Source organism: Nerophis lumbriciformis, linkage group LG06 (genome assembly GCF_033978685.3).
Source record: "Nerophis lumbriciformis linkage group LG06, RoL_Nlum_v2.1, whole genome shotgun sequence".
NCBI classification, from domain to species: domain Eukaryota; kingdom Metazoa; phylum Chordata; class Actinopteri; order Syngnathiformes; family Syngnathidae; genus Nerophis; species Nerophis lumbriciformis.
Window position 1 is genome coordinate 35204671 of NC_084553.2, and position 24851 is coordinate 35229521.

Below are 24851 nucleotides of genomic sequence, written 5' to 3' on the forward strand. Positions count from 1 at the left end.
ATACATATATGTATGATTACTATTGTAACAACACAACAATAGTCGGGTAAACTCACGTTCCCTATTAGTGGGTGAACAATCCAACGCTTGGTGAATTTTGCTTCACATTAATAAGAAGAGCTGGCATCGAAGGATCAAAAAGCAATGTCGCTATGAATGCTTGGACCAAAGCGTACAAAGGTCCTGATCTACTAAAGGTTTGTGTGGATTAAAACACGTACAAACTAGATAGCACACGCAAAGCTGATCTACTAAGCTCGTTTGCAGAGAATTGGGTCTCGTAAGTGAACAAAATAAGAAACAAAATACATTAAGCTTCTCTGTCTTCATGGATTTGCAGAATATAAGCTGAACATCAAAAATGCCCACAAAACTGGGAGGATAAAATGCAAATACAATTTTGAAATCACACTGCAGCTCCGTCCTACGTATGCTTGTTAACAAATATGGGCCGTCAAAAATTAAAAAAAATAGACACATCGTCTATTCACCAATATCATTTTATAATGTTATAGATGCTGAATGACTTTCAAGGGCTGATGAAAACTCATTTAATTGACGCGTAGTATGTTAGCTGCCATTATTTCTATGATGTTCGTTTTTTCATTCATATGAAAAAAACTTCTTGCAATATTAATTTTCTTGGGACTGCAACATTTAGTACTGCAGTTAGTGTTAGCATCTCCCAGGACGCACATTCAGCGCACTAGAAAAGTGGGTTCAGGACTGCTTGTAAAATGCCCAGAAAAAAGTGGTATATGTCCGCTGCATGTTTCAAAACATAACAAACCGCCACAGGTCAGATTATGATAACATGAATGTGCAGTAAATAAGTGTCTATGTGGTGAAAGCTGCGTAAAACCCACAAAAACGTCATTCAAATAGCCACTTTTGCACTTGTTATCAATTGTACATGCAGTCTTAGTAGATCACACGCAACATGCCTATTAATAGTAGACACACTTTTATAGTTTGCACATGCTATTTAGTGCGTGTTATTAGGATTTTAGTAGATCAGTCTCTAACTGTAGAAAAACTATTTAAGTATCCCGAATGCTAACCCGCTTATTGCGATACAGTCTTATCTTTAAATATTATGTGAATATCCATCCATCCATCCATTTTCTACCGCTTGTCCCTTTTGTCTTCATAATATTTTACATGCTTATATCTTTTCTACTCAGTTGGGCCATATACAGGTGCAACTTTTATCTTTGCCCCTGAGATTTACTTTTTGTTTTTTAAACTCTAACAACGCCACACCTCCTCGTCTACACTATTTGATCTTCTTTGCTTTGATGGTGTACGAAAGTATAATAAAGAGAAGCCAATTCCACTTTTATGTTAGATCTAATTTGCTTTTAGTAGGAGTGGGACAGTGCATTAGATGTGGGTAATAAAACCTGCACCTGCAATAGTGTAGCCATGAATGCGGTAGTGTGTTGTGTAAGTTCAGTTTAAATTAACATAAACTTTAAAGCAGGAAATCAATATGTAAAGTTTAAAGGGGAACTGCACTTTCTTTGGAATTTTGCCTATCGTTATCGTAATCATTATGAAAGGCATGACGACGAATGGATTTTTTTTAATGCATTCTAAATATTAAATAAATGCTATCAAAAGTCAGCCTACAATGGAGCCTATGGGAGCCGTTATGTTCTGACTAAAGATCCCCTAAAGAAACATCTAAATACCTCCATTAGGGTTTTATATACATGATGTAAGTATATATGTAATGTAGTAACAAGCACATTTATAATAACATTTAATATTTACGTATTTTGATCATTTTAAGCACATGCGGCGCATTCATTACAAAAACGCATCACAACGTTTAGCTTTTTTTTGCTTTTCTTCATCACTGATTATGACTCACTGCAGACTTCATGAGAGGCAAAAAACATAATAAAACATCACTTACTGTATAAGGTCTGCTGTCATTAGGATGCAGACTGCTAGGATGTTTATATATTCCCATTTAGATGAAAAATGTCTCATAATCCTTAATAAGAAACAGGGTGGGGGTGCGGTGAACAAGTGCTTCTTGTGTCATCCTTGCCAGTTCCAGGTTCTATATGGCTGTCAACGTGTTCCAACTTGTCGGATTATATCAACAGCTACCTTCTGTCCAGGTGAGATGCATGATTTATGATCTTCAATAAACTTAAAGTGAGCCAGGAAACGAGGAAGCAGCTGATCAGTCGATGATGTAAACATTGACACACAAGAAGTGATCACGTCGCCACTATAAATAGTTTGTCTGCGTTAGCGCTTATAATAACAATATCACTCATACTTGGTTAATATTCTAGTCACAAAAAGTAAATGGAGTATTGTTGGCGCTTTTTGAATGGTCATTTATCGGATTTTATGGAAGGAATAGTGGAGCTTTCATTGGCTCCGCTGTAAGCAGACTTTCATTTACGTTTATTTAATATTTAGAATGCATTTTAAAAAACCTATCCGTCGTCATATCTTTCACAATGATTGTGAACGATAGGCACAATTCCAAAAAAAAGTGTGGTTCCACTTTAAGTTGCATAAAATTACTTCAATATCTCTATACCGCACACTAAATTATTGTAGTATGTATAGCTGTGTTTGTAAATCACAACTGTCGTTGCTTGCTGAAGTTGAAATTCACTTTTTTTTTTTAAATCATGTTGGACTATGTGTCTAGATGGTGACGTCAGGTCTGCTCAAATTATAAAATAAATAACCAGTGATTCTAATGATAAAAGCAACAATGCACTGCCATGTCCTTTCACACATGATGGATCACATCTGATGGTGACCACACACAACAGATAAACACTGAGCTAAGAGAAGAATTGATGGCGAAACGGTAATAATTGAAATGGTAATATAAAGTATGATTGACTTTTATTGTCATGACTCATGACCATGCATAAATGACATTTTGCTTTTGTTCCTAAGTGCAAAACAACTGATATAATTCATATGTATTACATATGATATTGAATAATATGGAATGTAAATAATAATCTTACATCGAGCATCATAGCGCTGCTACTGTAAGTCTATCACTTTGTGTCAAGCACGACACTGGTACATGTCACAACAACCCAATCAGTAACCTTGTAAATGTTGAACACAAAAAGTAGGTAACATTATTTTTACACATCAAAGAGTGCAGGGGGCAAAATGCATTGAATAAATGCATAAGACATGACCTTATAAATGAATAAATAAATAAATAACCTTCCCCAAATTACTTTCATGCAGTCAAAAGACATCGTTCAGTCAGCGACACAGAAGCTTGTTGAAATAGATCAACGGTTTATTCGCCTGTCTCTCCAAAGAGGGGGACCCGCCTTTGTCACTGCTTTGCTAATCCTAACGCTCTGTCAGGCTCCCCATGATTGGCCGAGAACCCATTCTAAGCCAACAGCTCGTGTATGTTTGTGTGTTTGGAGTGAACAATGGTTTGTTTTGTAAAACAACAAAAAACACATGTACTCCACCGCAGAAACCAGAGGTTAACAAGATGCCTTTAGGACCAGTTTATTTTAAAACCCAATTTTGTGCAAGATATATTAGTAGGGGGTCACCGCTCCATCTCTCCATCAGCTGGCAGACCCCTAATCTAAACCATATGTCACGGCCAGGGCGCACTCCAATGCGCATTCATCTGTTCGCTGCGCTGCAATCAATCAGCAATCTGCCCAACTGAAGCTGATGAGACGCCGGGCTTCTTAAGCCATAGCAAACCTGCGTTCCGGGCCAGAACGTAGCAACCTGTTCCCGTACAGTAAGCCAACATCTCTAGCTCTATGCTCACTCTCTCTCTATCTGTGTTTTCTCCTCCTCCGTGTTCATTTGTCTCGTGTTCCCGTGTCGTTCCAGCAGCATTCATCCGTTCCCTGATTACGAGCTGTGTGTTTCGTCCCCTCCGATTCCCTGGCTGCCCTTTTGGATCTCGACCTCCCGCCTGGACACTGACTTTTGACGCCTCGCTCTTGCCCCTGACCTCCTGGCTGTCCCTGGATCTCCGAGCTTGCCCCCTTGGACTTCTGCCTCTCGCTCAACACTCGAATCAATCAATCAATCAATCAATGTTTATTTATATAGCCCTAAATCACAAGTGTCTCAAAGGGCTGCACATGCCACAACGACATCCTCGGTACAGAGCCCACATAAGAGCAAGGAAAAACTCACCCCAGTGGGTCGTCGATGTGAATGACTCTTGGTAACACTCAGTTAATCGCTACACATAGTCACACCATACACATATTTGGATTGAGTTCACACTTCATAATATTGTATTTAATAAATAGAGCTGAAACAACGTCCCTGCATCTGTGCCGTCTCCTTTCTCCCCTCCCTGTACCGTAACACCATGACCATTACCAACAACATACCTTTCTGGCGATACGCTCCACCATGACTCGTGCCACAGGACTGATTGCTCCCCCTTCAGGGTCATAAAATGGACTTTGAGGGTGGTCCAGACTGGTCAGAGAACGGATCTTATCCTGAGGCAGAGAGGGCTTGTTGGGAGACTGAAAAATGAGAAACATAAATGGAAGACAAACAACAACTATTATTATATTTAGGAAACTAGAACTACAGTGGAACTTCAATTTATGAACACCTCTATATGCAAACTTTTCAATTTACAGACTTATAGATTGTGCCATATCTGCTTCTGTGTGCGAACCATGTGTTGGTGTACGAATGTTTCATTTATTCATTTATTTTGTTCGCTGCCTAAGGAGAGGCAGAGCTCCCTACATCAAATCCTGTTCACGCAGTCCATTACTCAGCCGCCACTCCTCAGTGTTTCACCGTGTGTGTTCCTTTTCTCAACATTCACCAAATGTTGTCTAGTTTGTTACTTAGTATGATTTCAAAAAAGCCAAAATAAACAGCCTGGAAAGAAGGAGGGAATCGCTGTGGACTTAAAAAGGATTAATTGCAAGGATAACGCCAATAACTACAACATCATGGGTCACCACAGACCAATTTTAAAGCACCGCCAAAAACAAGGCACGTTGGACACATTCCAGGTGCAGCGAGGATGAAGTGAGACCCAGCTGGATCTCAGTGACACCAACACTAAGCACAAAGAGGAAAAGAGTAGAACCCCGGAAGAAAAGACTGCCGTTCCTCCCCGGCCCCTTCTCTCGCTCCCTTCTGCGCCTCGTCTCTTGTGGCTTGCATGCCACAAATATTCGCCGAAACAAGGTAAAAAAACATTTCTTTTTTTTTTGTAGCAAAATATTTTTTAACGTTTTTTAGAGTGTGGGCTTTGACAGTTGAGCTTGCCGTTGTGGTTGTACTGTTTGGATAATAAACAGATTGTTGAACCATTACCCCCTTATTATGTTTGTTTGATAAACTGCATATGTAAACATTATATTGTCTTCATAGTGTGCCTTTGTTTTTTTGTTTTTTTACTGAAATAGGGACTTTTGTCCAGGCTAAAACCAAATACCGTATATTACCAAATAGTAGCCCGGGCGTTTATTTCACAAACTCGCTTTTGGAGACAGGCGTTTAAAAGAAGCAGGCGGTTATTTGCACAAGGCTTTTATTTATTTTTGCACCAGCCTGCACCAGGCCATTATTTGGTTACAATGGTTACTGTCCAGTATTTTTTTTTTGTACAAAAAGCTTTAAATGTAAAAGCTATTGTAAACATACAAACAAAAAAACAAGAGATCAACATGAGGTAGGCTATCAAAAGACAAGAGATCAACAAGGCCTCAACATGGCAGTAGTGCAACAATTGTCAAATAGAATACCAATACTAAAAATAAATACACTTTTTAAATAAAGCAGCCTACCGGGAAAACTAAAATTATGGTACCAAGTACTCAAGCATAAAACCCACCATCAAAACAGAACAATAATACTGTCACTTAAATAAAATAAAGGCTACAGTACTCCAAGTTTTAAATAAAGCAGCATACAGTAAAAATAAATATATGGTACCAAGTACTCTATAAAACCATCAAAACAATAATACTGCAGCAAACACAACCCTAGTAGCATTTTAATCTAAATTATGCAAATAACAGCCCATGGGCGGCTATTTGGACATAGGCGGTTATTAGGAAGAGGCGGTTAAATCACAAAATGGGGTCAGACCCCGGGCGGCTATTAGGACATGGGCGGTTATTTGTCCAAGGGCGTTTATTTGGTTGTATACGGTATTCATGTTTACATCGTTTCTTATGGGACACTTTGCTTCACTATACAAACTTTTCGGTTTACGAACCGTGATCAAAAACCATTACGGTTTGTAAATAGAGGTTCCATTGTGTTGGCTTAGCAATTACAAATCTCCCTGTATTACTCCAGGCCTGTAGGTGTGGACGTCACATCATCATATAAAATATAGTGGTCAACTTTGATTTAAGTTTCTCGTTCTGCTTGCTTTAGTCTGTCGAAAAGAAAAATAACTACATTTATCCATGTCAGATGCCAAGGTAAACTAAAGAGCTTAGTGGGATAATCCAAGGATTTCATACAGTGTTGACATCAAGTTTGGTCTAACACACACACTCACAAACACACACATTTCTCTGAAGGAAGAAGACACAGATCACATAAAAAACAGCATCTCAAGGTGAGGGCAGGACAGGTAGATGTCCTTGTGAGATTTAGGAATAGTGGGTGGTGGTGCTCTGACTTGATTTGTTACAGACTGGCAGTCTAAATATGAAGAAATAAGGGAGGTGGGCATGTTCATGAATGTGTGCAGCAAACAGGTCGAGCAAGACAAGGTATAATGTGACCACAGGGTCGGAATGCTGCTTAGAGTCTGTGTTGAGAGGGAGGAGGGATATTCAGAGGGAATAAATGGAAAGGAAAGTTTTTCTTTTGACTACAAGCATTTGAAAAAATATGAAAGCACACCAGGCTGAAAAAACATTGTGCTTTAATGCATTTTGAGCATCAGACCTAAGAATTCCTGGATCTGCTATAATGGCATATTACATACATACATGGATAAAAACACAACCTCCTATTAACAGTTACTAATAATACAATACCTACATTAGATGCATTTAACTTGCATTAGAAAAGTTACTTTGATACTTAAATAGTGGGTTTTTCGATTGGAAACGGTCTATTTAAAGTAAACTTTACTTTTACTTTCTGGCTTTGCATAGACATTATACTTAATATTAACTGGGTATTATACTAAGGTTTTAGGATAATATAATATTTTTGGTTCCGTTCTTTGCCTTTTGGACACAAGAATCATCATCGTTTACTATAGCATGCTGGATGCAATAGATTGTGGAGATGTAACGTTTGCAAACGAGTTTAGTCTTTTCAAGTATTCTTTTAAGTGAACGATGAGCACCGATTCGCAGTTGCGAGTTATTTTTATAGCGGTTGCCCAGCCATGTGTGCACCCGACTGGGCTCAAAAATGAGTCAGAGTCAAAGGAAAGCAGCATTTGGGTTTCAGTTTTTTGGTTAATTGTTCTGCTGTGAATTGGTATTCCAGGTGTAAACACCAGGCTTTGCATTCATATTTTAATCTTGTTTTAATTTGTATTCTAGTTGTAATTATACGTGTTGGGACAGCGTGGCGAAGTTGGTAGAGTGGCTGCGCCAGCAATCGGAGGGTTGCTGGTTACTGGGGTTCAATCCCCACCTTCTACCATCCTAGTCACATCCGTTGTGTCCTTGGGCAAGACACTTCACCCTTGCTCCTGATGGGTGCTGGTTAGCGCCTTGCATGGCAGCTCCCGCCATCAGTGTGTGAATGTGTGAGTGAATGGGTGAATGTGGAAATACTGTCAAAGCGCTTTGAGTACCTTGAAGGTAGAAAAGCGCTATACAAGTATAACCCATTTATCATTTATTTATCATTTACATACATAAATATTATTTTTATTTATCATTTGTATATTTCTGTGTACGTATGATCGACAGTGTTTATAAAATAGTAATGTCATTACAAGATATGGAACCACCCTATAAAATGTTTTACAATGAAAAAAAACTTTTAATAATGTTTAAAAAATAATTCCCACCAATACGTGTACTTATTCTCTTGCAAATCGTATCTAAAAACTGCAAAAGTGATTGTTTAATTCATAAAAACAATTTACTTAAAAAAATAAAAAAATAAAAAAGATTATAACAATGAGCCAGTCTTTTGAACAGCTCTTTGAAAGGAACAGTTCCTAAGATCTGGCTCCCTTCAAAGAGCCATAAGTCCTATCTCTAGTAGGTTGATCATTCGTGTCATCAAAATACTGTATGTCCTTTTTTGAGTAACAAGTGAGTTGGAGCCTATCCCAGCTGATTTGGGGTAAGAGGCGGGGCACAACTCGGACTGGATTGTTAAAATTCGAAATTTTTTAGAAAGGGTATTAAAACCATGGCCAACCACCAGCATCTTTAATCTGGATGTTGCAATTTTTTAAACATTAAAGGTATCGCACAACAAACAAATTCTCACAAAATGATAAACGTGAGTAATATTAATCAGTCACAATGTGTATTACATTATGAATGTTGGAGTATAGATTCAAAACTAGCAATCTACACAACTCTTTTCGTCCATGGTGCGAAAAAAAAAAAACAAGTCATAAACTACACAAGTCAAAACAAATGTGCTACACAAGGTAACATTATCCACTGAACCATGGAAGATTGGAAAAAAACTTCTATAAACCATACATATGTTATAAATATTAATCTAATTCCATAACAAAGCATGATGTGTATAATGCAAAAGTACTCGCTCCCCATATTTTGCCCTGTTTGACGCATTTTTGCTGTGTCTGATGTTTCTGATGACTTGCAAAACTTCAAGGAAGTAAACAACTTGGGAATCAGACTTTCACATGTCGTATTTTTCGGACCATACTGTAGAGCGCTCCGGATTGTAAGGCATACTGTCGATGAGGGGGTCTATTCAGGTCTATTTTCATACAAAATTAATGGGGTCATAGTGTGACTTTTTTCTACATTTAAAACACTTCCTTGTGGTCTACATAACATGTCATGGTGATTATTTGGTCAAAATGTTGCATAAATTATGTTTTACAGACCATCTTCAGGATGCGCCATTTTGGGGGCGCTCTTATTTACGAGGCTCCACTTCGACAATGTCTTCTCCCAATCATCTTTGTTAGATCGGTAATTTTTAGTGCTTCCATAGCGAGTCTACTGACAGATATAAGTTAGAACTGTACACTACTTTGTAATAGAAATGGCAACAGCGGAGGATGAATGCCCCACAACAAGAGGATACAGAAAAATAAGGTACTTATTGACTACTGTGCAGAATATAATGGTGGATGTGTGCAAATGTTTTGGATTTATGCAGATCTCAAATAAGAAAAGTTGTTTTTGCATAATATTGCGAAACAAAACGCCAGATAATAAGTCTCCTAATATGTACCATTTTAGTATTCTAATACTAACACCATAATAATACCCGTATGTTGAAGCACAGTACATCTGACTACGGTAGCTGTAACGCTACAACAATCCATCAAGCGTTGCAGCTTTGTAGCTTACCAAAGTCGCCATTGTGACAGATTTTTGAGCGCTGTTTGTAATGTTCTAAAATCTCAATTAAACATCAACGTTTTGGTATTGCTTGCTTACCTGTACTTACTAGTGTCATTTATTCAACTTGCAGTCCACACATATCTCTTATGTGTGACTGCCATCTACTGGTCAAACATATCATTACACTATGCACCAAATAAAATTGCTTGGAGGTTGGTAAGCACGACCAGAATTAATACGTACATTAGGCATACCGGGTTATAAGGCAGACTGTTGATTTTTGAGAAAGGATTTCAATTGCGCCTTATAGTCCGAAAAATAACGTACTTTTAATATTCAATGTTTTATCGTTTATACTTCATATCATAGTGTCGTTACGGTCTAATAGGTTGAAATATTTAATAACTTTTAAAGTTATGTGTTATTGTTTAGGCTTTGTGTTGACTATAGTTTGCTTCAATTAATGCTTTAGAAAATCGAAATGTCTCTGTTCACACAAACTGTATAACATGGAAAAAACCCGCAGAAATGTTCCAACAGAGATTTGAACCCTGGTCTCCTGACTGCCAGTCATCTGAATCTAATAGTAATTAATTAATTAAACAACAAAAACAAATATTATTAAAAAGCATAATTATTATGTTACTGACCTCATATGATACCCCGCTGTCAGTGCCCGCATCCCAAGGGATGAGGTCCTGGACTACTCTCTGAGCCCATCCACACTCTTTCGTACACAAGTCCTCTGCAGACAGACCTACGTTCCAATCCGGACTGGGCCCCAACATTGTCAGGAAGGACATGAGATGGCGAGTTCGATCTACTGAGAACTCCGCTGATGGTGCTGCCCGCCTAAAAAGAGAGTGACAACTTACTATTTGTTATTGTTGGATTATAGACACCCGGGTAAGTATTATGTAAGATTTGTGTTACATTCGAGTTGCATGTTTGCAAGGGTTGCTGTGATCCCAGATACAGCAGGACAGGCATGAAGCAGCGTGCAGGTAATAATTATTTTGGTCCTTGGAGTCAGAGCAAAATACAAAAACAGTGTGCTGCAGGGAAGACTATGTGGAGCTCAAGGTGGAATTTAGCATATCCAGCATGTTCATTTTGACCAGCGAGACATCACGCAGGGTGTCTTCAACTTAATTTTAAATAAATGACAGTATTATTGCTCCAGCTTTACTGTCATCTGGTGGACGATGTGAGTATTTTAGGTTGGTGGCCATGAATTGCACTTTGATTTGCCTACAGCACAGAATTGTTTCATATGACCTAATCCAAACCTTTGCCATTAATGGCACAAATAAACTAACACAAAAAGTCAACACACATGGTCACTCAAAACACAATCTGCTTATTGAACTTTGTGAGTATTATACAAAATGTCATTCACAACACATTTCAAAATTACACCCAATTAAATTCCCTGCAATGCATGGTGGTTAAAAATGCTAAACACTCTCCACACTTAACCATGTTTGGCACATTTTAGCTGCTCGATATTTCTGCTTGATTACCAAACTTTACGGAAGTCAACAAGGTAGGAGTCAAACTTTCACATACTCTTAAAATCCAATTAAATTAATTATCAATGAATTAATTATATATCCATTATATATATATATATATATATATATATATATATATATATATATATATATATATATATATATATATATATATATATATATATATATATATATATATATATATACGTAAATGTATAGGCAATATATGTGTGTATGTATATATTTTTCCTGTACATTACATGCAGTCTGCTTTCAGCCCCCGGCCAAAATTGTTAGAGAAGAACATAACATAGAACATAACATAAACTGAACAAACGTAAGCTGTTGCACAGAGCTAACCATGGACCTTTACCGAGTGAATGGCGAGACCGGGTATATAAGGGGGTATGATTGTGAATAGGTGTGTCTTAATCATGAACCAGAGGCTGGTGTGCCCACTCAATGCTCCAAGCAACAAGAACGGTAACCAAGAACGGAAAGAAGCTCTGAAAAAACTCAACTTAATACCAAAATTAGGAGAATTATAACAAACATGAAAACAAGACAACAGGTCATGACAGTTTTGTCCCAGTCTGCATATCCATTGAGGTTCCTGTGATGTTCCTGTCAAAATGCAGAACATAACTCCAATTAAATATTATATTATTGTCCTACAGTATAACAGAAAACCCTTAAACAGTTGCATGCAATCCAGCACGTATTTGCTTGTGCCCTTCACAAAGACCCCAAACAGCCAAAGCAGGAGATAGCGACTGCAATGTGTCATTATTATTATAATGTATAGATCAATTGAGTTTATAAAATACTTTTCTCTGACTCGTGATTTAAAATGTTGATTATGGATGCGTTTTGGGAGTTTAAAAACATCGGTGGCTTCTCATTTTTGAACACAAATATCTACTTGTATCCATTGCTCTATGATTAACTATTTAAAAATATTTTCCCAGCCAGTGCAAATACAAAGTGACACAATTCTTAGTGTCACATAGACAATCAGCTAACCACTCTTCTTTTTTTAGACCTGTCATCGTGTGGATGCATTTGACTTCAGTGCAGTCCTGCCCTTGAGGGCTCTTGCTAATGATGGCCGCGGAAGACGAGGAACAGCCCTTATGTCCCCTTGGAATGTGCAAAGAGAGTCGACACTGAAGCACCCTTTTCTCAAAGTGTGCTGGAACTCTGACATATATCGCCGGCACCACCTGGACTCCACAATAAGTCACTGACAGCAAAGGAGAGACAGAGCAAGGCTGCTCGCAAATTAGGAAGGCCTTAATCACCCCAGGTAACCTCAGTGAACTGCGCCTGTACTTGAAAAATGCTTGACACTAGTTTCCAACATGGACAAGTACGAACTCGGATAAAAAGTAGTGGTTTTGTTAAAGAAAGGTGAAACAGGGCCAGTGTGAGGCAGCTTCCTGATGACTAGTTTGACTAATAAATTACCTAACAAAAATAACTGTGTTTGTGAAAAGGAATTTGAATGTCACAATTTGAATACAATTCACATTTCTACTTTAACACTGACAATAATTTTGCATTGTTGGATTTTTCATTTTATTTTGTGATCTTAAATTGGTTTGTCTTCAATCATGGCACATAAGCAAACATAAGTGTATCACATTCATACTGTTACACTACGCAACATATATGTTAAAGGCCTACTGAAACCCACTACTACCGACCACGCAGTCTGATAGTTTATATATAAATGATGAAATCTTAACATTGCAACACATGCCAATACGGCCGGGTTAGCTTACTAAAGTGCAATTTTAAATTCCGCGCGACATATCCTGCTGAAAACGTCTCTGTATGATGACGTCAGCGCGTGACGTCGCGGATTGTGGAGGACATTTTGAGACAGCATGATGGTCAGTTATTAAGTCGTCTGTTTCATCGCAAAATTCCACAGTATTCTGGACATCTGTGTTGGTGAATCTTTTGCAATTTGTTCAATGAACAATGGAGACAGCAAAGAAGAAAGCTGTAGGAGGGAAGCGGTGTATTGCGGCCGACTTTAGCAACACAAACACGGCCAGTGTTTCATTGTTTACATTCCCGAAAGATGACAGTCAATCTTTACCATTGGCCTGTGGAGAACTGGGACAACAGAGACTCTTACCAGGAGGACTTTGAGTTGGATACGCAGACACGGTACCGTGAGTACGCTTCCAAACATTTGATCGCTTGCCCGTACGTGCGTGTCCCGCTATGTGCATGTCACGCAAATAATTCAATGTATACACCCTGATGATTATCTTGTGTGATGACTGTATTATGATGATAGTATATTTGATAGTATATATCTGTATCATGAATCAATTTAAGTGGACCCCGACTTAAACAAGTTGAAAAACTTATTCGGGTGTTACCATTTAGTGGTCAATTGTACGGAATATGTACTTCACTGTGCAACCTACTAATAAAAGTCTCAAAAAGTCTCACGTACGTAACTTTGGGGAAATATATGTGCTGTATGGACTTTGGGGAGGTGAACGGTACTTTGGGCTGTGGGATTGAGTGTGTTGTGCAGGTGTTTGAGTTGTATTGGCGGGTTATATGGACGGGAGGGAGGAGGTGTTTGCTATGCGTTATTAATTTGTGGCATATTAAATATAAGCCTGGTTGTGTTGTGGCTAATAGAGTATATACATGTCTTGTGTTTATTTACTGTCTTAGTTATTCCCAGCTGAATATCAGGTCTCACCCGCCTCTCACAGCATCTTTCCTATCTGAATCGCTCTAAGATCCGAGAGAGGCAAAATGGATTACACACCTTATTCAGCTCAATTAACAGATGCAATCTACTTTGCACATGTTTAGTAGATCAGCTTTGCGTGTGCTCTCAGGTTTGTACGTGTTTTAGTACACACAAACCTTTAGTAAATCAGACCTTTAAGGTCCGATTTAAGGAAGGGGCGGTTTAGCTTGGTTGGTAGAGCGGCCGTGCCAGCAACTTGAGGGTTGCAGGTTCGATCCCCACATCTGCCATCCTAGTTATTGCCGTTGTGTCCTTGGGCAAGACACTTTACCCACCTGTAACTTAGATATTGGGTTTCACTATGTAAAGCGCTTTGAGTCACTAGAGAAAAGCGCTATATAATTCACTTCACTTCACCTTAAGTTTAGCTCTCAACCAGAGATGAGAGCTCTTTCCCTCTGCTTTAGGCAATAATGAAACACAAAAAAGGTAGGATGAAGTTGTATTTTTATTTAATCTTGGCTTTTGCATAATAACATTGGCATGCAGTGACATAAGTGCTGCTGAAAACAGCTTTTTTATGCAGACTTTTAATTGATCGGCAAGTGTTCAGGTGTACCTAAAGCTTTGACTGTGCGAATCGATGTAATGTTTATGTATTTTCAACCATGTCTTGGAAATGACATTACAGGAATGACTTCAAGATGTATATTCAAACAGTGTACACAATAACTGTGGTGCCTACATTTTACACCAAAGCATATGTATATAATACATAGGATTTAGACCACAAGGAAGGTTTCTAAATGTAAATGGAAATCATCACAGGTACAATCATGTGTGCTTACGGACTGTATCCCTGCAGACTGTATTGATCTATATTGATATATAATGTATATGTTGTGTTTTTTATGTTGATCTAATAAAAAATTAAAAAAAATAAAAATTATTATTATTATTATTTTTTTTTTGTCATAAAGAAATACAATCATGTGTGCTTACGGACTGCATCCCTGCAGACTGTATTGATCTATATCGATATATAATGTATACATTGTGTTTTATATGTTGATTTAATAAAAAAATAAAAAAAATAAAATAATAAAAATTCTTGTGTGGCCCGGTACCGGTCCGTGGACCGATTGGTTACCGGGCTGTACAAGAAATTCAAATTGTTTGTATTTTTTTATTTTTTATTAAATCAACATATAAAACACAATGTATACATTATATATTGATATATAATGGGACCCGGTGGTTGGGGACCACTGTTCTACAGGATGTTGGCATGTGTTTATGCTAAGTTTTTGTCTATTTGTGAGGTCAGACGTCACTGATGTTGGACCATAGAGAAGACCTGTTTTCTCACCATTTCTGTGCAAGTCAAGGAATCATTGTCATAGTGTATGCAGATTGGTAACACATATCAACATATGACTCTCCTTTATGTTGACAAACTTATCTTGTGAAGCCTCTGTTGTAGAGATAGATGCAAGTACTGAGATTTTCCCTTTTTTCAGGTATTTATTTTTACTTGGTAGACCTATAAAGCTAGTAGTTGGACATAACACACGGTTTGTGGCAGAAGACTGCAAAATCTGGTATTTTTTCATAGTTCTATGCACAATCACTAACATGTTCAATGCGCAAAAAGTGGGCCAAAGCGTGGCTTACCAAATTAAATACATATTCATATTGATCTCTTTAAACTCCTCACATATTGTGATGAAGTATGCTTAAAATCGCTATGTTCAGCCTGCTACCCATTGACACATTTTCACTTTGGCCATTGTGCTAGAATTTTAGAGAGGTGAAAATGTTTGTTTCCCTTCAAATGATGTGATTGCATCAGATACCAATGATTTTCAAAAACTAAAAAATAAGGGGGATTTTTTATTTCCTAATAATACCTTCAACATAAATTTCCTACCGTCTTAGGTTACTTTTTTCAATTAGAATATACCAATGCAATTACCAAAATTCACTTCTAACTCAGAATCTGCCAGGGGATCAATAACTTAAAGAGGTCACATTATTATATTTTAAACTACATGTACAAATATTTCCTTGTGGTCTACATGAACTGTAATGGTGGTGCTTTAAAGGGGAACATTATCACCAGACCTATGTAAGCGTCAATATATACCTTGATGTTGCAGAAAAAAGACCATATATTTTTTTAACCGATTTCCGAATTCTAAATGGGTGAATTTTGGCGAATTAAACGCCTTTCTAATATTCGCTCTCGGAGCGATGACGTCACAACGTGGCGTCACATCGGGAAGCAATCCGCCATTTTCTCAAACACCGAGTCAAATCAGCTCTGTTATTTTCCGTTTTTTCGACTGTTTTCCGTACCTTGGAGACATCATGCCTCGTCGGTGTGTTGTCGGAGGGTGTAACAACACGAACAGGGACGGATTCAAGTTGCACCAGTGGCCCAAAGATGCGAAAGTGGCAAGAAATTGGACGTTTGTTCCGCACACTTTACCGACGAAAGCTATGCTATGGCAGAGATGGCAAGAATGTGTGGATATCCTGCGACACTCAAAGCAAATGCATTTCCAACGATAAAGTCAAAGAAATCTGCCGCCAGACCCCCATTGAATCTGCCGGAGTGTGTGAGCAATTCAGGGACAAAGGACCTCGGTAGCACGGCAAGAAATGGCGGCAGTTTGTTCCCGCAGACGAGCGAGCTAAACCCCCTATCGACCCTAGCTTCCCTGGCCTGCTGACATCAACTCCAAAACTGGACAGATCAGCTTTCAGGAAAAGAGCGCGGATGAGGGTATGTCTACAGAATATATTAATTGATGAAAATTGGGCTGTCTGCACTCTCAAAGTGCATGTTGTTGCCAAATGTATTTCATATGCTGTAACCCTAGTTCATAGTTGTTAGTTTCCTTTAATGCCAAACAAACACATACCAATCGTTGGTTAGAAGGCGATCGCCGAATTCATCCTCGCTTTCTCCCGTGTCGCTGGCTGTCGTGTCGTGTCGTTTTCGTCGGTTTCGCTTGCATACGGTTCAAACCGATATGGCTCAATAGCTTCAGTTTCTTCTTCAATTTCGTTTTCGCTACCTGCCTCCACACTACAACCATCTGTTTCAAAACATTCGTAATCTGTTGAATCGCTTAAGCCTCTGAAATCCGAGTCTGAATCCGAGCTAATGTCGCTATAGCTTGCTGTTCTTTCCGCCATGTTTATTTGTGTTGGCTTCCCTATGTGACGTCACAGGACAATGGACGGGTGTTTATAACGATGGTTAGAATCAGGCACTTTGAAGCTTTTTTTAGGGATATTGCGTGATGGGTAAAATTTTGAAAAAAACTTAGAAAAATATAATAAGCCACTGGGAACTGATTTTTTATGGTTTTAACCATTCTGAAATTGTGATAATGTTCCCCTTTAAAGGCTCAACACATTGCATAACTTTTGTCTAAAAGACCATCTTCAAGCCCCCTTCTCATGGAAACCGCTTCTCTGCCCAGTCAGTCATTTTTGTAGTTTTTGAGAAACGCTCTTTGCGAAGGACAAAAAAATATCACACATTACATATTTTACTTCTTATTAGGAATGGCAAAAGTGACAATTTTTAGCATCCGACCGTATGAAAACCTCTACCATGTATGGCGATATAATCGCTGAAATAACAATTGCCACCTGCATCACAATTCAAACGGCGTTTATAAATGGTTTATGAATATCTCTGCCATGCCTCCATGGTTTGAAAAAATAAAACAGGAAAGAAAAGTGGGTTTGCATAATCTGAACCATTTAACTGTAATAATGTCACAACATTATTTTTTCTAAGAAAATCATCTCCATCTCTCTTTGAGAAAAGTAAGTAACTGCACAGTGTATTATGTGATGGTTTGCATCATCCAACCACATACTACCTCCAACCACCCGCCTATGGCTTAAATTTGCCATGGAATACACATTTTATTAATATTATATAAAAATAAGAACCAAACATAACCAAGTCACACAAAAACTAATAAAGCCTGTTGGCATCATGGCCCCTCATATCTTATAAAGTAATTGTCATAGTTCAGTAAGACATAAATATGCGACATACAAAGGTAGATTTACAACTTAACTGTATTTTCTTTCTTAATATATGTCTACTATGATTGATCTGACTGTTATTTTTTCTGTACAGTGCCTCAGGATGAAACAATTAATTGGCTGAACAGACAGTGGGGTAAGTTAATTATTCCTGGTGGATATCCTGGCTTCTATTCCTGGTTGTGCAATTCCCTTTGGAGATTAAAGTCATCGCCCTTTTGTCTGCGTAGGAAACAACATTGCACAGGTTGTTACCGTTGGAGTTCTTCTCCTCGAGCTGAGCCAACAAGCATCTTGTTTTTCTCATGAATAAGAGATGAAATAGCTACTGGAGCTAATGAACTCACAAAGAATGTGGTAGATGGCAGTTTCGGGGAAGGGTTTGAACTGATTAGCATTTACTGGGTTCAACTTGCAGGATTGTTTAACTGACCTCAAAAAAGATACTTCAAAATTTGAAGGAAAAAACTATATTTAGGATTTTTGGTGATCTAACCAGCAGTGATGGGCAAGCTACTCTGAAAATGTAGTACGCTAGGCTAAAATGTACTCTTGATTAAATGTGGCTAAGCTACAGGAGAAACTATCCCCAGAGAATTGTTGCAAGCTGCACTAAACGCTACCTACCTACATGGCAAAAGTAGCTTGCTACATCAAAGCTATATATACATATAGAGTTGTGGTCAAAAGTTTACATAGACTTGTAAAGAACATAATGTCATGGCTGTCTTGAGTTTCCAATCATTTCTACAACTCTTTTTTTTTTTTTGTGATAGAGTGATTGGAGCACATACTTGTTGGTCACAAAAAACATTCATGAAGTTTGGTTCTTTTATGAATTTATTATGGGTCTACTGAAAATGTGACCAAATCTGCTGCATTAAAAGTATACATACAGCAATGTTAATATTTGGTTACATGTCCCTTGGCAAGTTTCACTGCAATAAGGCGCTTTTGGTAGCCATCCACAAGCTTCTGGCAAGCTTCTGGTTGAATTTTTGACCACTCCTCTTGACACAATTGGTGCAGTTCAGCTAAATTTGTTGGTTTTCTGACTATGACTTCTTTCTTCAGCATTGTCCACATGTTTAAGGCAGGACTTTAGGATGGCCATTCTAAAACCTTAATTCTAGCCTGATTTAGCCATTCCTTTACCACTTTTGACATGTGTTTGGGGTCATTGCCCTGTTGGAACACCCAACTGCGTCCAAGACCCAACCTCCGGGCGGATGATTTTAAGTTGTCCTGAAGAATTTGGAGGTAATCCTCCTTTTTCATTGCCCCATTTACTCTCTGTAAAGCACCAGTTCCATTGGCAGCAAAACAGGCCCAGAGCATAATACTACCACCACCATGCTTGACGGTAGGTATGGTGGTCCTGGGATTAAAGTCCTCACCGTTTCTCCTCCCAACATATTGCTGGGTATTGTGGCCAAACAGCTAAATGTTTGTTTCATCTGACGTATTGACTGTCGGCCAAATCGTAGAATTGTGTTACATTTGAATGCTTCGGAACATTGCATTTATTGTGTTTTAAGGCCTTAATTTTCGCAAAATCCATTTAATAACTTAATGCTTTTTACTGCCCCACGGAAACCTCGAGCTTAAAGCGTCCCTCTGTTATCCGACTCCCTCGTCATGTGACATAGGTACCTGTCTGTTATTTTGCTTCCTGGTTTCGATGACCCGCCTGATCTTGCCCCTGATTGGTGAGTCCATTATGTTTTGCCCTAATCTTAGCCAATTGTGACTCATCACACAAACACCAACCAATCCTCATGGATTTTCTCCGTATGTATGGATGTTCTCATTCATCCGGGTCATTGTTTTTTCTCCATATTTTTTGGGGGACAAGATTCGCAGTTCATTTTCTCTTTTTGTAGCTTGTAGCTTTTGATGTAAGCTACAAGCTACATGGGTCTAAAAAAAGCTAATCTACAGGAATCGTTCAAATAGTAGCAAAGCTCCTGTCAAGCTACTGGGAAATGTAGTTAAGCTACGTAGCTTGGCTAATTCTAACAAGCTACTGCCCAACACTGCCAACCAGAATGTTGAGTACAGAGGTACTCAGTGGCCTAGTGGTTAGAGTGTCCGCCCTGAGATCGGTAGGTTGTGAGTTCAAACCCCGGCCGAGTCATACCAAAGACTATAAAAAAATGGGACCCATTACCTCCCTGCTTGGCACTCAGCATCAAGGGTTGGAATTGGGGGTTAAATCACCAAAATGATTCCCGGGCGCGGCCACCGCTGCTGCCCACTGCTCCCCTCACCTCCCAGGGGGTGATCAAGGGTGATGGGTCAAATGCAGAGAATAATCTCGCCACACCTAGTGTGTGTGTGACAATCATTGGTACTTTAACTTTAACTTTACCTTGGCTTACATCTCTTGGTTATTTTTTTGCTTTAGGTTGCGGGCAAACATTTTGGTTACAAGCCAGCTAAAGATGCCTAGTATACATATAAAGCTTTGTTTTTTTTTTAACTCTGGGTACAAAGGAAGTCAGTGTGAAGGACAGTGCTGAGAAGAAGCTTAAGATACACATTAAATTTAAGAACAAAATAATTTGAACATATGCAGCGATGTGTGTGTAGCCCAACTTAGCGAAGCAGTGCGAGCATAAACTTTAACTGCTGTAGGGTGGTGTGGCTCCGATGGTAGAGCCTTTCTCCTGATGGCCTTTCTCCTTTTGTGGCAGCTTCCGCCACACACTGAATGTGTGTGTGAATGGGTGAATGTGACTTATAATGTAAAGCGCTTTGGGTATCGTGCAGGTATAATAAAGCGCTATATGCTGTAAATACAAACCATTTACCATTTTACTATTTAATACATAATGTTGGATATAGAGAACATACAAACCCTTTATTTATTGAGTCAAAAATATTAAAGTTCGGTGATTTGGTAAAACGGCAAACAGCTAAAATGATGTACAAAGCAAACTATAACCTGCTACCAAAGAATGTACAACAATTCTTCTCAACTAAAGAGGAGAAATATAACCTTAGAGGAAAAAATAATTTAAAACATTTATATGCACATACAACACTTAGAACTTTTAGCATATCAGTATGTGGAATTAATTTATGGAATGGATTAAGTAAATAAGTTAAAAATTGTACTCATATGATCCAGTTCAAGAGGTTGTTCAAAATAATAGTGCTTACAAAGTACAAAGAAGAAGAATTATGAGAAATATTTCCAACCTTATTGGAAATAAGATATTTTTAATCTCTGTATGTTAATAAAGACTGGATTAATTAATTAAATATTACAAAACTGTTGTGTATACTAATTCATAGATGTTATTTTATTATATAAAAAGGTCAGTAAATGATTCTATATATTTGTAAACGCTCTGAAGTGGGAAAGGGGTAGGATTAAATAAGCTTTGCTTCTTCCTACTCCTTTTCGGGCATGATGTAAAATGAAATTATATGAAATTGTGTGATGTATTATGCTGTAAGTGTGTTCATGTTCGAAATAAACTAAAGAAAAAAGAAATAAACTCTGTATGACTAATTATAGAAAATTACTTCTCTGAAACGACTAAATGCTTTTGAGAACAGGCATAACAATGACATCTCAAAAACGTTCAGTTTCATCTGAGGACCGCAGTGATTTAGTAACAGAGTGAACATTTAATAAATAAAATGTCTCCAATTAGAGTAACATTTACACTGTCGAAAGACCTTGATCAAGACATCGGTCCCACGGATGCTTCTGCTGTGTCATGCTTGTTAGTGTCTCTCCATGGTGACATTTTCCATCACCATTAGCTCTTTGACAACCTCCACGGTACAATGCTGCTTCATAAATGCATTGACCAATTACTTCAGTAGGTTGGCTAGCCTGTGCGGCTGCCTCTCAATACTAAAGTAGCTCACTATATTTGGCAGAAAGCTCCAGAGAGGTCGTTATTTTACTACTTCAACCCCATCATAGCACAGCCTTCTGGCAATTATATGACGTTCACACATTAACGGCTCACTGCTGCCTCTTGAGGGATAAATTAGTATCATGAGACAAGAGGAACTGCCGCTTGCATGTTTCGATATATTTATAGTAAGTCCAAATGACATGAGATACTTACACATTAAGTGGTTGCCAGGCCGGCCATTGTGCTTTCATTTTGATGACGGTCAGGACCTCGTCACCCTAAAAAGACAAGAAACATACTTTCAAACCATTATGTATGTGCTGCACAGAAAGTCCAATAAAACAATAATGAAAGCATATGTTGCAGTCTCACAAGAATTGCCAATGCTGTGATTTATTTCATTTCCCCACCACAAATCTGACAGGTAGGCACACGAATGGAAGACTAATCCTATTTCAAATGTAAGAGTTTTACCGAAGGCCCACTTCCCCTGAGAAGGAACTGAATTTATTGAGGCAACAGGAAGCTGAGCTCACAAATCCATCTGACCAAGCCATAAACTGATGCCTTAGTAGGCCGTTTGACAAAAAAAGTCTAGACCAATCATAAGCTTTAGCTCCAGGCATTATTTTTGAGGTGATTGAAGATAAACGAAAAGCTTATAAAAAACAAGCCTATGAATGAAGAGAGCAGTTTTCTCAAACATGGTCAAGAGAAAAGCAAACAGCACCGATGACTTATTAGTAGGGATGTTCCAATCAGGTTTATATGCTACCAATTCCAATACCGTTCATCCATAATACCAATAACGATCACATCTATTCACTACATTTTCCCTTTGTTTACAGTTTGAAGATGAAGCATTCAAATGGCCCCATGCATTGTGGTTTACCTGACACATGAGACATGACAACTTGGATAGTGCACTATCCACTTCTAGATGGCAGTAGAGTGTTGAAAGTTTTAAAAATGTGTTTTGTGGCAATTCCAACTTTGACCACAGTGTCAGTTGCTATGTAGAGTGGCGTTTTCAATCATTTTTAGCAGACTGCATTGCATAATAATTAACCACCCCTCTTCTTCTCATGTGAGATCCAATCAGGAATAGGGCCATATGAATCCCTTCTCTACTGTATGGTGAGTGCTCTTGACAGTTTGACCATATCAATACAATATTTAAACTAGTTCCTCATTCTCTTTTATTACATACACTTGTTTGGTCAAGAAAAGTTAATAGTACAAACGTACACAATAACTAAACAAAAGCCAAAACTATCTATACTCATTGAACTATTTTAGTTTTTTGCCCTCAAAGTCCTCTTATGTCCAGTGAATTAGTCCCTGAGTTTGTAAACATTAACAAAAACGAGAAAATAAAACATTGACCTAGTCAGCCAGAAGGGATCCGCGTTTGTGATCGACATTGAAAATCGAACGATACTGATCAGTGACCGATCATCCCCAATTGATAGTATGACTGATTTTCCTCCTTTGTCATATGATTGGACATAACATATGTACTTTACAGCAGTAACTCGGTTTTGTATGATTTGTAATATGTTTTGGTACTTCGTGCACGTTATCACTCGTTGGCACTATTTCAGCTGATGCGCATCATCAGCTGAAATCCAATGTGTTGGTGACTAAGTCTCTGTAAAAAAAAAAAAATAGTGATTGAGTATTTTAGAGTTGGGACAATCTACAGTCCATCCAGTATTGTGCAAGCTTATTTGTGATTTTGGCACGCTAAAAGGCATACATTTATGTCAGAATGTTGCAATGTTTTGAGGCTTTTCCAGCAGGCACAAGACATTGAGACAACGTTGATTATACATACATGTCCTTTAAAACTGACTTTGAAACAACGTTGCAAAATAGTTGTATTTGTAAATTGAGACAACGTTGGTGTCTAACATTTGATCCACGTTGTTGGTTGGGAAATTACTCAATTTTATTGGTCAAATCAACGTCACAATAAACATTGAATAAACGTTGTCGAAAAGCATGTTGTTTCAACGTTGTATTTGTGTTGTAAAATGACCAAAATTCAATGGTCAAATCAATGGCAGAACCCAACATTGATTAAACGTCGTCAAAAAGCATGTTGTTTCAACGTTAGGTTTCAGTTGCTCAACATCAAGACCTCATTCAATAAGTTCTTAACGTTGTGTTAATGTCTTGTGCCTGCTGGGTTGTTTTTTTAATAACACCGAATCAACTTGTGATTCTATAAATTTGTTATCAAAGTTTTAGGTGTTCCTCCGGGGACGCAAACCCTGGTCGTCCTCATTAAAGGCGAGTGTGCTGACCACCAAGCTAAAGGACTAGGTGTCAATACTTGGTCTTTGGAGTTTGCTTTTCCAGGATGCAGCGGAAAGTTGGCACGGGCGAGACGGGAACCAAGGTACATGATTTATTTATTAAAAAAAGATCAAACAAAAAGCGCGCACAATGGCGGAGAATAAGCTATGAAACCAAAAGACTATAGCTAAAAAGTACAAATGAAAAGCACGCACAGTGGCGGAGAATAAACTATGAAAAAACAAAAAGACTATAAACATGGAACCAAAACTTACTGTGACAAGGGACATGAAGCAGGATCATAGAGGAGTGTGCAGAAGCATATATGGGGTGCGGTATGGGATGCGAGGTCGTCAGAAAAACAAACTGAAAAACACTGAACTTAAATACTACAGACATGATTAACGAAAACAGGTGCGTGACTCAAGACGTGAAACAGGTGCGTGACGTGACAGGTGAAAACTAATGGTTGCTATGGTGACAAGACAAGGGAGTGAAAAGCCAGAAACTAAACAAAACATGACTTAAAACAAAACATGATTACACAAACATGACAGAGCCCCTCCCTTAAGGACAGATACCAGATGTCCATAACAATTAACAAGAGTCATGGGAGGGCGGGAGGGGGACATGGCGGTGGATCGCCAGACCACGTGTCCCCGCATCCACCGGGGCAGAGTTAGGTGGCGGCGGCAAGTGGAACGCCGCTGCAGCAGGCGAGGCGGGCGCCCAGGGAATGGCCACATTCGTGGCCGACTGGGAGGTGGGCGCACTTGGCGTGGCGGGCGACCAGGTAGCGGCCACATCCGTGGCCGACGAGGAGGCAGGCGCGTCGTCATCGTGGCAGGCG

At 38.6% G+C, this 24851-nt stretch overlaps 1 protein-coding gene across 1 annotated transcript in view; it reads right to left on the reverse strand.

The window, feature by feature from the left end:
* The window catches only part of LOC133608729 (spondin-1-like), a 199740-nt gene that overhangs the window by 17634 nt on the left and 157255 nt on the right, over positions 1-24851 (reverse strand). Inside the window, exons 7-9 of the mRNA XM_061964209.2 lie at positions 21914-21978; positions 10160-10361; positions 4383-4523 (exon numbers count right to left, since the gene is read on the reverse strand). Of these exons, the coding sequence (XP_061820193.1) occupies positions 4383-4523; positions 10160-10361; positions 21914-21978 (408 nt within the window). The remainder of the gene's footprint in view (positions 1-4382; positions 4524-10159; positions 10362-21913; positions 21979-24851) is intronic.